Source organism: Bubalus kerabau, chromosome 20 (genome assembly GCF_029407905.1).
Source record: "Bubalus kerabau isolate K-KA32 ecotype Philippines breed swamp buffalo chromosome 20, PCC_UOA_SB_1v2, whole genome shotgun sequence".
Taxonomy (NCBI): domain Eukaryota; kingdom Metazoa; phylum Chordata; class Mammalia; order Artiodactyla; family Bovidae; genus Bubalus; species Bubalus kerabau.
Window position 1 is genome coordinate 27,752,694 of NC_073643.1, and position 17,015 is coordinate 27,769,708.

The following is a 17,015-nucleotide window of genomic DNA, read 5'->3' on the forward strand; positions in this document are numbered from 1 at the left end:
TACTGTTGGATACCTTAAAATTCAGGAAAATAAATGACCAAATGTGAAAGTCAGTCATCAGAGATCCCATGCTACAGAGATCAGATCTGGTAATAAAGAAGTTGCTTACTCTTGGGGATAATTATTGATAAATAACAGCTTTAATGGTAAGGGAGCTTGTAGTTTTCCATGGTTATGATCTATGGAAGATATCACGAACATATACTAATATCACTGGGCATGCATACTGAGGTTAGCTGGGGCTACGCCGTTTGTTTTGCCCCTCCTAACAAGGTGAGTAGAAGCTGCCTGTGTGACTTCTTGTGGGAAGCAGTGTTCTATACCCCCACGCTCTGACCCAGATGGTACAAGTTTCTCATGGTGCAGAGATAGGATGATGGTATATCCATCAGTTAGCATCTCCGAAAAGCTACATGGGGAACAGCTGCCCCGAAGAGCTGCCAGAACTACAGCAAACTGCATCACCAAGGAACAACCCTGTATTAACACAAGGGCTTGGGCATTACTTGTGACTGCAGCATAACCTAGCCAAATCTAACTAATATTTTTAATTTCATTGGATGAACAAAATAAATACTATTTTTCCTCATGTTACATGTATTATTAGTGAAACACAGTGCAAGTATGTCACTTGCAAGGTCATCAACTTCTAAATATCAAAACCTGGAAGATAATTTCCCTTATAAATAACATATAAAGCAATTATAAGCTGATTAAATTAATAATCTTATTTCATTGAAGCCTAGTATAACTCCTACTAAACTTCACTAAAATAGTAAATGAAATCTCCTCTGTAATCAGAGAAGGCAATGGCACCCCACTCCAGCACTCTTGCCTGGAAAATCCCATGGGTGGAGGAGCCTGGTGGGCTGCAGTCCATGGGGTCGCTAAGAGTCAGACACGACTGAGCGACTTCACTTTCACTTTTCACTTTCATGCATTGGAGAAGGAAATGGCAACCCACTCCAGTGTTCTTGCCTAGAGAATTGCAGGGACAGGGGAGCCTGGTGGCCTGCCGTCTATGGGGTTGTACAGAGTCAGACATGACTGAAGCGACTTAGCAGCTCCTCTGTAATACTTACTGTTGCTACTGCTGTTTAAATGCTAACTTGAGTATGACTCTTTTGCAACCGCATGGACTGTAACCCACCCAGGTTCCTCTCTGCATGGAATTCTCCAGGCAAGAATACTGGAGTGGGTTGCCATTTCCTTCTCTAGGGGATCTTTTCCAACCAGGGATTGAACCCATGTCTCCTGCACCAGCAAGCAGGTTCTTTACCACTGAGCTACCTGGGAAGCACTGAAATACTTACTAGGAACTATAAACTCGATTTCTTCTGACATAGCAATCCCCAGCTTGTTAGAAGCAAAGCAGCGGTATTTTCCTTGAAAGTGAGATATGTGCCCATCATTTGGTATCCTGAAAGTTCCCCCATTGTTAGATACAATTATCCGAGGGTCAGAGAGATTAAAAGGCTTGTCATCCTTATTCCACAAGAATCTGTAAGATAAAACTAAAGTTAGCAACCCTGAAAAAAATCAGAACTTATTTACAAACAAATATACAGAAATATGAAAACCAAGACATTTTAAAATAAAAAGTATATAATACATCTATTTAACTGAATATAATACAAAAAATGTATCTAATATAATCTGAGAAATCTTATAAACTGCTACAGACTTAATGTTTATGTGTCCCTAAAATTCTTATGTTGAAGTCTATTTCCCAGTGTATTGTAATAGTATTTGAGGGTAGGGCCTTGGAGAGGTGTTTATGTCATGAGGGTGAAGTCCTCACAAATGGGATTGCGGTCCTTATAAAAGGGATCCCATTATTGCTCCCTTCTGCCATGTGAGGTTACAAGAAGATGACCGGCTGTGAACAGCAAGCAGGTCATCACCAGACACCAAAGCTGCCGGTGATACTAAATCTGTCAGTGACTTGGTCTTGGTCTTCTCACCACCAGAGCTGTGAGAAATGTGGGTCTGTTGTTTAAGCCATTCAGTCTGTGATATTTTTATTGTAGCAGCCAGAACTGACTGAGACACAAGCCATGAAAAAGCTGTGACAATTGGAAGGGGAAAAAAAGATAGGTTTCATTCTGTTCTTTTAGAATTAAAGATATATTTTAAAACTTATCCAATTGAAAAGATAATGTAGGATCTTTACTAATATTTCAGACATTGCAGTATTTGGAGACTAAAAAATATAAATATACAATATGTCCATGTATATGTGTGTATTTGAGAAGAGCTCACTCAAAATTCAAAAACACACAGGCAATTATTATCAAATTGGGTTATATAGTCTATCAATATTTTTAGACATATTTGTAACATAATTGAGATCACAATGAATGTATAATTTTTCCATTTAAGTTTTTCCAATTATTACAATGCTCTAAAGATAGATTTTATGACATTATCTTCTGACTTATGGCTCCTAATTAATTTCCCTAACCATTTTCACTTTTTCTCTTTTATGAACAATATTGTTACGAAAATTCTACATATTTATTTTGGGTGGTAATTTCCCAAATATTTTATTCTGGTAATTCCTTAAAAGTGAGATTGATAAACCCATAACATAAGAAATATTTCATCAGTTTTGATAAGCACTGAAGAATTATATTCCAGAAAAAACATAGACAATTTAATTCCCACTCCCATATGTAACAGTGTCCGTTCTATGGACATGGTTATAAAAAGTTTTTTTTTGTTTTTAATCTTTAAAAATCTAATAGGTATATAGTGACTTCCCAATTAGATTTTATTTTATATATTAATAATGCACACCAATTTGAATATGCTCCAGGATGACACAGTCTTATATAATCTGACGCCTGTTCAAAAAGAATAGCAAAATCTTATGAGACACAATTTTCTTAGGAGCATGCCTGTCTCCTGACAACTTCTCTTACTTCTTTTCTCTCTGCATCTTTTATATTTTTTTGGTTTTAGGTGCAAATAACATATAGAATCTTTTCTTTAAAATTCTAATACCTTGAACTAGGATAACTGTGTATATTCAAAATTAAACATTTCCAACTTGTGCCATGCTGTACCTTTTCATCCATTCAAGGTTTCTTTAATCCTCCTACCCAGTATACATGCTACATAATTGATGCTACATAGTTTTTGCTATCACTTTTGGTGATGATATTGCTGTTACTAACATATCGAATTTCTGGATTTGTTCCTTTTACTATTATGATGGGATTTTTTTTCTTTCTTGTTTTCTAATTATTTTCTGTTTTATATAATAAGGTATTTAATTACACCTTTAAAAAAGGAAAAATTGACCACTTGTTTCATATGTATAAAATTTTCTTTTTGTAGATTGAATTTTATTGAGTTTTCAGATAGAATATCAATTATCTAATAAAGATAATAATAATATAGTATTAAATATTCTTTCAGTATCTATAGTCATTAAAAAATTCTTACACAACTGTATTAGATATGACTTGAGAAGAATAAATAGTGCTAATTGCAGATACTCTATTCATGATTCTGAATTAGTACTTCATAATTAAACTTGATACTGGATATTGACATGATAAATATAACTCATCATTAATCACCCCCCATGATTGTATGGTGTATCTCTTGATTTAATTAAGTTAACCAATATTTATATATAATAATATTGATTGATCCATATTTGCAGTAATTAATACATTCTCCTTCATTCCAATATAATTTATCCATATTCACATATATGAATTATAGTTGGTAAAAGACAGAAAAATGACAATTAAGAATGCTAATGATTCACTAATAATTTTTAAAATATCAAATTATCAGGAAATAAAAATGTTATTCACAACACAATTTAAAATAATTAATTTCCATTCTTTCATCCTTAATGGATGTAAAATGATCAGGTAAATCAATGAAAGTCTGTAGGTTTGCTTCTCATTCTAGAATCATTTAGAACTTTAAAATCTTGAATTCTCTTCATATCTTTTTCCTCTTTAATTTCAGTACTCACACAGTTCTTTCTCTCCAAACTAGTAGGTAGTTAGAAAAAACTTTCAGAGATTATAATTACCTATAGTAACAATTTTTTCATTAATAATAAAATACTAGATAAAATATACCTTGTCATTTTTATTTTGCCATCTGAGTTAACATCTCTATAACAAAGTTAAAAATATCAAGTAACAACCTATTCACTGAATATATGTGTCACAGTTAAGACATACAATAATAAATATGTATAGAATAACATTTATAAATATATTAACTTTGGTTTAATAAATGCCACCTTTCAATAAATAAAGTATTTTCTGTTATCTATCTAGCTTGTTCACTCATAAATAATCGGTGCATGTTTCCACAATGCCAAAGCCTATGCTAAATATTTAACATGATTTATGATAAAAATAATTTTAACTGGCAAAAGAGCATGCATAAAATAACCAAGCTTTGTTTTATAGACATAGCTATCATTCACTTGGAAATTTTTACTTTCAATAATGTGTAGATTTATAGTCCAATAAGCTTATAACGATTAGAGTAAAATTTAGTATAAAGGATTGTATACTTTTAACTACTTAGTTTGAAAACAATACTCACTTTGGTTCTGGATTTCCTTTAGCTACACATTCAATTTGAAAATACTCATCAAAAGGAAAGGCAACTTGCACTGTTGACTGCTTCACGATTGTTGGAACCTGTTGAACTAAATATTAAAATAAGTATTTAAATAATGTGCTCTCCAAAAACTGGTTGAAGTTAGTCTAGCTACAACAAAAATAATTTAAACACACTTTCTATATTAGTAAGTACAACTAGAGAACAAATCTGACTTCCTCTTTGCAAAATGTAATTAGCTCCAGGGATATACTTCACTGCATCCATTTATGTTGTCATATATTTTTATAAACCCACAGTAATGTAACAATGTAATTTTAAAACATCCAAGTTTATATTGGCATTCCATCTATGTTCATGTGTTTATGCATTTATACTTGGTTTGGTCATTGACAACTGACAATATTTGGTCACTGACCATATTTGATAACTTACCTAATAATTTTATTTTTGGAAATTAGACTATTTCTTCATTCCTTAAGTGTATAGATTTTTTTCTTTATTCAATTAGTTACCTGTGATAAATTTCTAGGCATGGATACAAATGGTAATGACCCTGGATAAATGTAAACATGTCTAAGGATATTTATCACAAACAACCTATGAGTATAGTGGTTTCCCACAGTCATGCCACGAATGAATAACAGCGTTTTTAAAATGATGAAACATTTTGCTGCTGCTGCTGCTGCTAAGTCACTTCAGTCATGTCTGACTGTGCGACCCCAGAGATGGCAGCCCACCAGGCTCCCCCGTCCCTGGGATTCTCCTAATTATTACCAAAAAATAACCCCCTCCTCTTTATTTTTATTTGCATTTATTGATTTTGTTATATTTCCCCTGAGCTTGATTTTTATTTGTCACTTCTAATTTATAAATTGTTTAATATATTTTGCCACCATAGGAGCTTGAGGGTATTCTCCTCCTCATAGAATTTAACACTAATGATCATTAGGATAAAAATAATAGCTAATATATAATAGTTTCTTTAAAGAGGATTTCTCAAATTCAGAAATTCCTTCATCTTGTGGTAATTTTTTTTTCCATTTTGACAAGTTAAATACCTTCCAGACAAATGTAAAAAGTAGAGGATAGCTTTGTATCTCACCAATTCAAGCAGAGGGATGGCATTTTGAGAATTATGACCATAAAATAAATGTTCTAATGCTGAAGATTCAAACTTGGATTAAGTTTTAAAACAGGACACCAATCATGATATACATTAAAAATCTGTCATGGAACATTCAATAGCTTTCAAAGGAAGACACTACAATTTTAGTACAGTTGTAACAAGCTCTGTAAGAAAACAGGATTGAATTCCTAAGAAAGTATAAATGGTTCAGTAGCTGAAATCTGACTTTGGCAAATAGGCTCTATAAGAAAGCATTTTCTGAGTGTGACACCCACGGGTGGTATTCCACAGTGGACACGAAGAGGCCCCAAACCCTGTGACCCCAAGCCAGGCCCAGAGCCACACTCTACTTTTCTCATTTGTAAAATTAGAGACTCAAGCCAAGTAAACAGACTTTTTGGTCATTGGATCCCTTTGCATTCTTAAATATTATATCTTCAAGTGGTTTTGTAAAGGTAGGTTGTATTTAACAATATTTACCATATTAGAGTTAAAAGTGAAAAATCTTCTAAATATTTATTCACTTAAAACAATCCTATTATTTGTTAAAGTAAATAACATTTTATCAAAAATACTGAATGTAGTGAGAAAAGTGGCATTGTTTTACATTATTACAAATCTCTGATATCTTAATGGACAATGGCTGGATTCTCCTATCTACCTCTGTATTCCATATGTTATGTTTTGTTGCAATAAATGAAGAAGAGCCAACCTTACACAGATGTGTACCTAAAAAAAGGCTGAGATATTTTATAGTTCTTTCTGATTTTTGTGGGCTTCCCTTGTGGCTCAGCTGGTAAAGAATCCACCTGCAATGCAGGACACTGGGGTTCGATCCCTGAGTTGGGAAGATCCCATGGAGAAGGGAAAAGTTACCCACTCCAGTATTCTGGCCTGGAGAATTCCACGGACTACGTTCCATGGGACCTCAGAGTCAGACATGACTGAGTGACTTTCACTTTCTGATTTTTGTGGACACTGTTTTTGGATAGTACCCCAAAACTCATCAAGCATAGTTTCTTAAAGGTTTCTTGCAATATGAAATCAGAAACCTTATGGATATATTTTCATATTCTGTCATATTAAAATGTTTTATCCACGGGTGCTTTTTAAATCATGCATGATTTTGTGACATGTAATATCCATCTGGAAAAACTATCAGTTAACTGAGTTAAATAAATCTTCCAAATACTGACACATGTCATTACACAATATTAAAATTTCACATTTGTTAATATCGCTGATCTTAGAAATGCCTTAAATGTGGAGATGCTGTCAGTCTCACAGTAGAGGATACAAGCTTTCCACAATTCTAATATGTGCCTAAACACTCATATTTTATCATTGACAATATATATTATCAGTTATTTCTGTTGAAGTGACAGGCTCCCATGATTCATTTTGGGGAAAATATCCATCAAAGTAATGCAATTTTGTCTATCAGTAAAAATGATATCTGGCTTGGCACTCACATAATGACACAACCAAGGAAGACAGACTGTCATAGCAGAATTATTTTATACTTATTTCCAAATTCATCCTATTACATAGAATTATTTTATATTTATTTCCAAATTCATCCTACAGAATATTAAGAAGAATATTTGTTACATAGCAGAATTATTTTATATTTCCAAATTCATCCTACAGAATATTAAGAAGAATGTACTCAAGGATGAAGATTTAATAAAATCAATAATGCTTAACTGTTTCAACGAGGACAGTCTTAAGCAAAACTTTACTTTTTTTTTTTTTTTTAAGATGTTTTGTTGTTGTTATTTTAGTGTAAGTATATGGTCCTGGGAATTCCATAAGTTTGGTGCCAATGCCTTGATCTGTGCTGGGCAAGTGCCTTTTTAGCACCATTGCTTTGGCAACATCAGTGCATAGTGGAACATCAACATGGTGGAAAAGTAAAAAGTGACATCTTGGTATTATTATGAAACATTTGATCAAATGGACTGCTTGAACAAATCTCTGTGACTCTGAGTGGTCCATGAATCACATTTTGAACACCAATGGCCAGCCTAGTATAACAACTCAGCCATTTCCAATTCTAAAATTCTTTACTTTTGCCTAATGAATCTGATAAACTGAATTTTACCAGTTTAGTGGCATTAGCCCAAGTTCAGGCTTTATCCAACTGGACATTTATAAACACTTTAATAATACGTGGAAAACATTCATACTTCATTGACATTTACTTGGTTCTGACTACCACCTCTTTCTGTGTAGAGCAGGTCTTGAGCATATTGCAAATTCATATTATTTAAATGTTATTACAGTTATAAATGATGAGGGGTGATGCACAATAGCAACAGTCCCTAAGATATCAGCTAGTAACTTGTGAACAACTTGTTTATTAGAACATTATTCTTTGTTAAATTTGCAAAGGTTGTAAAGTCTCAGCCATAACTAATTATTCAGGGAATGAAGCTAATAACCTTTGGGTGTTTATAAGAATATATATTCTACATTATAAATCTTTTCCTCCATAATTAGGCCAATTACAGAGACACCAGACTCGTTGACATTCAAAGTGAATACCTGCCTTACTTCATTTGCCAGTTAGAGCTCTGGAGTACTGAAATAAATGGGTAATTTTCAGATGTTCTGAAAACATGTCATTAATATTTTATAACAATTGTTGTCTAAGGACATTACAGCATGAAAATGCATTAAGTAACTGAGACAACCAGAAATTAAAAAAAAAAAGTGTCTTATGTACTAATACAAAATTTCCTACCATCACTGATGAACTAAATGAGAAAAGATGGAAAGAAAATGTATAGTCTCTGCTCAGAAATCTGAATCAGTACATCTTTGGCACTACTGGGAAGAAAATGTAATTATTAACCTCTTTTCCATAAGGATTGCTAAGAACCTTGCTCTTAATATTTGCACTGCATATTCAAACCCAAAGAATCAACTAAAGATGTATCATTTCAGGTTTTCAACCAGTGTTTGTACATATAGGCCAATATATAAGATGTGTAGGTGAACAGATTTTTCACTTTGAATAAAACAGAACTTTAAATTTGTACATCTGTACAATAGGTCTGAGGTCAAGACAAATCCTTTGAGGTTTAGATGATCTGCAAAGAATATTTTCAATGCTAAGATTATAATGATCAATGTATCTTATATCATGACCCTCCAAATTAGGTATAAAAGAGATAGTAGGGATCAATACTTGAACTGTATGGATAAAAATATGTAAATAATCCAAAGTGCTTATAAACAGGAAATTCTCTTAAACTGTACTTTAAATACTTCACATATTATTACATAAATTGTGTTTCCAGGTATACTATTTTTCAACTTCTAGTTACTATAACTTGTTCAAGTTGATTTATAATGGTTAAAGATTTACATCCATTTTTATTGATACCAACATATGCTAAGATACATATACCCCCAAAATGACTAACATTTTGATATGACTTCACCCCATAGAATGCTTTAAATTTGCAGAGGTGTTATATTATACTTTTAGTTGTGTACTATGAAAATGCATTTTCAATATTTTTCTAATTATTTTCATTCTTGAATAGATAATTATTGTGAAAAACAATACAAAGTTCATTCAGCTCCTCTTTTGTCCTGATTGGTTGAATGCCATTAACTTCTGAGTCACAACTCTCTCTAAAATAAACTAATCAAATACATAAAAGAAATAACTGTTGCTAATATTGCAGATTACCTTACATGGTGAAATACCACCTGATCTATAGGTTGTATTTCTTGTTATGTGCCAAGTTTGCCTAAAAGTATAAAAGCCTGAGCTGCAAAATAATTAATTATCGCAAGCAGCCAAGTATAAGCCTTCTGAAAAATTTAAAAGGAGAACATGAATTCCATGTAGATTGCTGTAAGATTGGTAGAAATATGGCAGAAAAATCACATGTTTAATATATAATTATTCAACTTGAAAATCAAAATGCAAATATGGACTTCCAAAGTAGGTACTGAATATTGTCACTTTACCTGAAAGGGGTATATCAATAGCTGTTGAGAATTTTAACAGGAAGAAAATTAGAGATGTGATTAATCCTCTTCCACTTAACAACACTTCCATTGCTCTTCAGGAAGGAGGCAGCCCAGAAAGAATGAAAATCGTAATGTCTTTTCTTACTTTTGATCAGAAGCTGGTTACAAACAAACAAACCTGGAAACAAACAAACAAAAGAGTAACACATACTCTAAGTTCATGTACTGTAAATGGTCAACATAAAAGAAGTTGAATATATTTTTCTGTTGGCAATAAATTCCTCTTTATCAAACTGTTCTCAAATAAATTCATACAAATTAAGTTTTTCTTCTTTGTATTTAAAATAAAGGACAGTTGATATGGTAAACCATAAACTACTCCCATAATTTTTTTTTTTTTAATCAGAGGAATTTTTACTTGGAATGTACTCTGCTGCTGCTGCTGCTAAGTCGCTTCAGTTGTGTCTGACTCTGTGCGACCCCATAGATGGCAGTCCACCAGGTCCCACCGTCCCTGGGATTCTCCAGGCAAGAACACTGGAGTGGGTTGCTGTTTCCTCCTCCAATGCATGAAAAGGAAAAGTGAAAGTGAAGTCACCCAGTCGTGTCCAACTCTTAGTGACCCCATGGACTGCAGCCTACCAGGCTCCTCCATCCATGGGATTTTCCAGGCAAGAGTACTGGAGTGGGTTGCCATTGCCTTCTCCGGGAATGTACTCTAGTACACTCTAATAAATGTCAGTGGCTTTGACAGTAACTTCAATTAGTTAATTTCATTCAAAAGGTGACTCGTTTTCAATCTTTATTTTAAGCATTTAACCTCATTTGAGGTGTTCACTGTCAGAAATTGAATATTTTATTTCCCTGGCAAAAGAACTGTTCATGTTCAAAATTATCACACTAACAGAAAGTAAACAGCAGGATACAGGGAAGGGAATTGGAAGAATGAATGGATAAGACCAGCCACTACAACTAAAATTTATAAATCTAGACTTGCCTCAAGAAAAACATAAGAGCATCAGTTAATTTCCACTTCAGCAGAAAGTTTATTCATTCCATTGTTGACAGAAATATATTAAGGGTTAAAATATAAATTTCTCCTTACTTTCTCTTGTGATTGTTTTATTCTGACATGATAATAGATATTCAAACATTAATTACCATGTACTGTTTTATTGTATTTTACTGTTCTATATTATTTATATTATATAATATTTATAGTATATATTATTATTTAATAGTTTATAATAATGTACTGTTTTATGATACCACTAGACCATTCAGGGATGACCTAAATCAAATACCTTATGATCACTTCATGGCAAATAGGTGGGAAAACAGTGGAAACAGTGACAGACTTTATTTTCTTAGGCTCCAAAATCACTGCAGTTGGTGACTGCAGCCATGAAATTAAAAGACACTTGCTCCTTGGAAGAAAAGTTATGACCAACTTGGACAGCATATTAAAAAGCAGAGGCATTACTTTGCCAACAAAGGTCCATCTAGTCAAGGCTATGGTTTTTCCATTAGTCATGTATGGATGTGAGAGTTGGACTATAAAGAAAGCTAAGTGCCAAAGAATTGATGCTTTTGAACTGTGGTGTTGGAGAAGACTCTTGAGAGTCCCTTGGACTGCAAGGAGGTACAACCAGTCCATCCTAAAGGAGATCAGTCCTGGGTGTTCTTTGGAAGGAATGATGCTAAAGCTGAAACTCCAGTACTTTGGCCACCTCTTGCGAAGAACTGAGTCATTGGAAAAGGGTCTGATGCTGGGAGGGATTGAAGGCAGGAGGAGAAGGGGACGACAGAGGATGAGACGGTTGGATGGCATCACCGACTCAATGAACATGAGTTTGAATATGCTCCAGGAGTTGGTGATGGACAGGGAGGCCTGAAGTGCTGTAGTCCATGGGGTCACAAATAGTTGGATGTGACTGAGCAACTCAACTGACCTGAACTGCTTTATGGAATGAATGATTCTTTAACTTCAACAGTGATTCCCAAGTTTAAAAGTTTTACACACATGATTTCATATAATCCCTTAATAACCCTTTTATCCTCCTACCCCTAGATTGCCATTTCCCCCACTTTCCTCTATCCACTGATAACCATAAGTTTGTTCTCTATATCTGTGTTTGCTTCTTGCTTCTTTTGTTTTATTCACAAGTTGTAGGTTTTTTAGATTCCACATATCAGTGATATCATACAGTATTTGTCATTTTAATGTCTTCCAAGTCCATCAATGTTACTGCAAAAGGCATCATGTCATTCTTTTTATGACTGAGTAGTAGTCCATTGTGTGTGTGTATGTATGTATGTATGTATGTATATGTGTGTGTACCAGATCTTTATCCATTCATTTGTTGGTGGATACTTAGGTTGCTTCCATATCCTGGCAATTGTAAACAATGCTGCAATGAAAGTTGGGAGTGCATGTGTCTTTTCAAATTAGTCTTTTGGGGTTTTCAAAGATATATACCCAAGAGCGGAAAGCTGGGTCATATGCTAGTTCTATTTTTATTTCTTTGAGAACTCTTCATACTGTTTTCCACAGTGGTTGCACCAATTTATATTCCTACCAACAGTATATGAGGGTTCCCCTTTTTCCATATCCTCGTCAATATATGTTATTTGGGTTATTTTTTGGTGATAGTCATTCCTACATAATAAAAGCCATATATGACCATCCCATGGTCTTCCCTGGTGGCCCAGATGGTAAAGAATATGTCTGCAATGCAGGAGATCCTTGTTCAATCCCTAAGTTGGGAAGATCACCTGGGGAAGGGATGACTACCCACTCCAGTATTCTTGCTTGGAGAATTCCATGGACAGAGGATCCTGGCAGGCTACAGTCCATGGGGAAGCAAAGAGTTGGACATAACTGGGAGACTGAACAACAACAGGAGGTGAAAGACCTTACTCAGAAAACTAAGACACTGATGAAAGACATTAAAGATGAAACAAACAAATGGAAAGATATATTGTGTTCTTGAATCAGGAGAATTAATATTGTTAAAATGACCATAGTAGCCAAAGCAATATACAGATTCAATGCAATCTCTATCAAAATACCAAGTGCCTTTTTTGCAGAACTAGAATGAATAATTTTAAAATTTGTATAGAAACACAAACACCACAAATAGCCAAAGCAATCTTGATAAAGAAGAACAGAGCTGGAAGAATCACACTCCCTGACTTTAGAGTATACTACAAAGCTACAGTAATCAAAGCAATATGGTACTGGAACAAAAACAAACACATTGATCACTGAAACAGAATAGAAAGCCCAGAATAAACCCACTCACTTAAGGTCAATTAATCTACAACAAAGAAGGCAAAAATATATGATAAGCAGGCAAGAATACTCAATAAGTGGTCCTGGGAAAATTGGACACCTATGTGTAAAACAATGAATTTATTAAATTTTTTTCATATATTAAAAAAAACTCAAAATGGATTAAAGACTTAAACATAAGACCAGATACTATGCAATTCCTAAAATGAAACATCAGCAGAACATTATCTGACATAAGTTGTTCACATAATTTTTTGGATCTGTCTCTTAAAAGAAAGGAAACAAAAGCAAAATTAAACAAATGGGACCTAATTAAATGTAAAAGCTTTTACACAGCAAAGGAAACCACTGACACAACGAAAAGGCAATCTATTAAATGGGAGAGGAAACTTGCAAATGATATAATGTATCCCTAAAAATGAATTTGCTTTAAAATGTGATAATTATTTTTTCCAGGTACTTATTTTTTTTCTGTAAAAAGAATTTAGTCATTCATTATAACTAGTAGAAAAATTAATGTAAGTAGAGTCAGATAAGCAATTTAATTTATATTTAACTCCAAATATCTTGACTTTTTAAAATTTCTATCAAGTTGTACCTCAAGATATTATGCAGTAGAGCTTTTCATACAGTTATGCAAGTAGGTAAAATCCAAAGTAGTAACTAATGCTACAGTGTTACTGTTATAGAAAGTCTAAAAATACAGCAACACATTTGTATTTTGACTAAAGTTATATTGATCATGAAGGAAAATACTCCCAACTCCCTCCATGACATTCACAAAATGTCATGAATCTTTGTTCTTAGAGTAATGCCAATTTTACTTTGTCTGATCTCATTTGACCCATTTGTAAAATGGAAATTGGGAAAAAAAAAAACAAAAAAAACAAAAAAAAAAAACAAAAAAACAACTACCCTTGTATGGTTCAGAATATTTCCTAAAATGAAAAATAACTTACGTTGGTAATTAAAAGTATTTTCAAAAAGGTTATTATGTTAAATGACACCATTTTCCTGGTGAAATGAATTATCCCAGTCAACAAAATAAAATGTGAAAAAAATTGATTTCATTATAAAAAGCAGAACATTGCCTGAGGACGAAAAACTCAGTTCTATATTATTTGTAGAGAGAGAATGAATCATTTAGCTACTTCTAAGGTAAAAATGCAAGATGAAAATGTTAATTCCTTGACTTCTGAATTTTCCTTTTCCTTCTCTTGAAATACTGTGATAATATACTGTGATAATAATCTAAATTCATTGTTTATAGTTATATATAAACATTTACCTGCAATTTATTACTTAATATTCTGTTCCATTAATAGTCAATGCTGATTTAAAGGTATTTTATGTATTTGAGCAGTCCTCTATCTGTAGGGAGTAAGGCTTTCAAATGCTATTAAGAGACCAAATTTCCAGATTAATCTATCATCCTACCCTGAAATAGAGAATAAAAATACTAGACAGTCAAATAAGTGAGAACAGGCTTTAATTTCAATTAATCACTGATTTAGGTTAGTGAGCTCAACTGTCTCTAATTGCCATAGTAAAATATCTCATAGATATGAATTATTCTACAGTGACAATATGACTTTTGTAATTTTAATGATTTTTAACAACATGGTCCTGATCCAAGAAATTCTCTCCCATAAAAGCACGCCACACTGAAGCCCTGGCTTAAAATAAGCATATAAATTCAGCCCCATAACAAACAATGATGACATCCTTAGTTTCCAGAATAGGGGTAATAGTTAGTTTTATATCTGACCTTATCACCTGCAGGCATTAGCTTCAATTTACCTGAGACTTATAGTTAAGAGGCTGTTACATAAAAGTAACTGCAAGTTAAAATATGACCCCCTGCAAGCCACACTCCATTACGTGGTGATGACGACAGCCCCAAACAGCTTTCATACTGAAAAGGGAATGTCAGGCATAATCTCACCGTCAGAAGGCATAAAAGGGCATACTATTAGTAATTAGGTTTTACAACACTACAATAACAATAAAAGCACATTCTCTTTATCTTTGTTCAAAGAATACAAATTTAGAGAATCCGTGGTGGCTCAATGGTAAAGAATCCACCTGTCGATGAAGACGACACAGGTTTGATCTGTGATCCAGGAAGATTCCACTTGCCCCAGAGCAACTAAGCCATGATGCCACAACTACTGTGGCTGTGCTCGAGAGCCCGGAGCCACAACCGCTGAGCCCGCCTGCTGCAGCTACGGAAGCCTGCGTGCCCTAGAGCCCGTGCGCCACGGCAACCAGAAGCCTGCCCGAGAGAAGCCACCGCAACCAGAAGCCTGCCCGAGAGACCACAACTACTGTGGCTGTGCTCGAGAGCCCGGAGCCACAACCGCTGAGCCCGCCTGCTGCAGCTACGGAAGCCTGCGTGCCCTAGAGCCCGTGCGCCACCGCAAAGAGAAGCCTGCCCGAGAGAAGCCACCGCAAGGAGAAGCCTGCCCGAGAGAAGCCACCGCAACGAGAAGCCTGCACTCTGCAACCAGAGAGTAGCCCTGGCTCTCTGCATCTAGAGAAATGCCTACACAGCAACAAAAACCCAGCACAGCCATAAATTTAAAAAAAAAAATTTTTTTTGAAAGAATATGAATTTAATGCTTTACATCAAAACTCAAGATAAAAGTCTTTATTGGAACTCAGGATGGTGCTGACACTAAGACAATAAAAAAATATACTGAGCTATTTTTGAGGCATAGTTACATAAAACTGATTAAATGACATTAACTCAGATCCAAAAAAGAACCAATGAATTTTCATGAATCTGGACCAACTGGGTTATATCTTCCTGCCATGCTAGATCCTGCTCAGAAACAAACAAAATATTCATGACATCTCACTCAAAAGGAAATGGATGTCTCACTGTTATTAAATTGACCCTTCCTGACTTAACTTTTCCAGAATGACTAGCGTGATAAAAACTAGGAAAACATTGGTTTCAACAGAAACAGAAACATGGATAGGCATGCATACCACACGAGACGCTTCTAATACAGCAATAAGAAAATGAAGGTCTTTGTTTCTCCAAAACAGCAGCCTCTAACATACACGTATCAACAACATTACAAAGTGAACCCATAGATCTGTATCATGTTCTTAACACAGCTTCACTGCGGTAAATCTGAACAAATTACTCTTAACTTATTCATTTTCTGCTTTAGGAACTGGAGGAGAGGTGGCTTAGCCTTTCCATTCCACCTGGCCTCCGTAAGTAAATGTCAAGATACTGCAGACTGCTGACCAGCCACGAGAGAGAAAAATATGTAGTAAATAAGAATATGGAGAATGGAGTCAGTTTATCGTGACTTCAAAGCAATCACTCAACTAATTATGTAGCCGTGGGCACTTCCTTTAACCTTTACCATTCACTTCTATAAACGAATATAAGAGTTGCCACCCTGTAAGCATACTTAGCGAGTGTTAAGTGACGTAATATATGTTTAGCATACATGAGTGAGTGAGTGAGTCAAAGTGGCTCAGTCGTGTCCGACTCTTTGTGACCCCATGGACTACACAGTCCATGGAATTCTCCAGGCCAGAATACTGGGGTGGGTAGCCTTTCCCTTCTCCAGGGGATCTTCCCAACCCAGGGATCGAACCCAGGTCTACCGCATTGCAGGCAGAGTCTTTACCAGCTGAGCCACAAGTGAAACCCAAGAATACTGGAGTAGGTAGCCTATCCCTTCTCCAGCGGATCCAGGAATCGAACCAGGTCGCCTGCATTGCAGGCGGATTCCTTACCAAATGAGCTATGAGGGAAGCCCTAGCATACATGACAGGATAATAAATGCAATTTACTACCAGTGACACTGACGGTAACTTCGTTGTTAGTGGTAACTAGGATATAGCCTCTGGTAATAATATTTTGATTCAAAGAGTATAGATAACCTGTAGGGCTTCTATTAGAGTAATAAAATCATAATGACTTAAAACACTTTTCACTAAACTATCTAGTTCAGTTCAGTCGCTCAGTAATGT

At 34.6% G+C, this 17,015-nt stretch overlaps 1 protein-coding gene across 8 annotated transcripts in view; it reads right to left on the reverse strand.

The window, feature by feature from the left end:
* Positions 1 to 17,015, reverse strand: part of CHL1 (cell adhesion molecule L1 like) — a 224,720-nt gene that overhangs the window by 85,343 nt on the left and 122,362 nt on the right. For 7 of the 8 annotated variants that reach the window (XM_055557736.1, XM_055557738.1, XM_055557739.1 and 4 more), the window contains 3 exons: positions 9,719 to 9,899; positions 4,585 to 4,690; positions 1,314 to 1,501 (listed from right to left, as the gene is read on the reverse strand). In XM_055557736.1, the coding sequence (XP_055413711.1) occupies positions 1,314 to 1,501; positions 4,585 to 4,690; positions 9,719 to 9,809 (385 nt within the window). In that variant the 5' untranslated portion in view covers positions 9,810 to 9,899. Of the gene's footprint in view, positions 1 to 1,313; positions 1,502 to 4,584; positions 4,691 to 9,718; positions 9,900 to 14,304; positions 14,435 to 17,015 lie in introns of those variants that run through there. The other variant, XM_055557737.1, reaches the window with a different exon arrangement.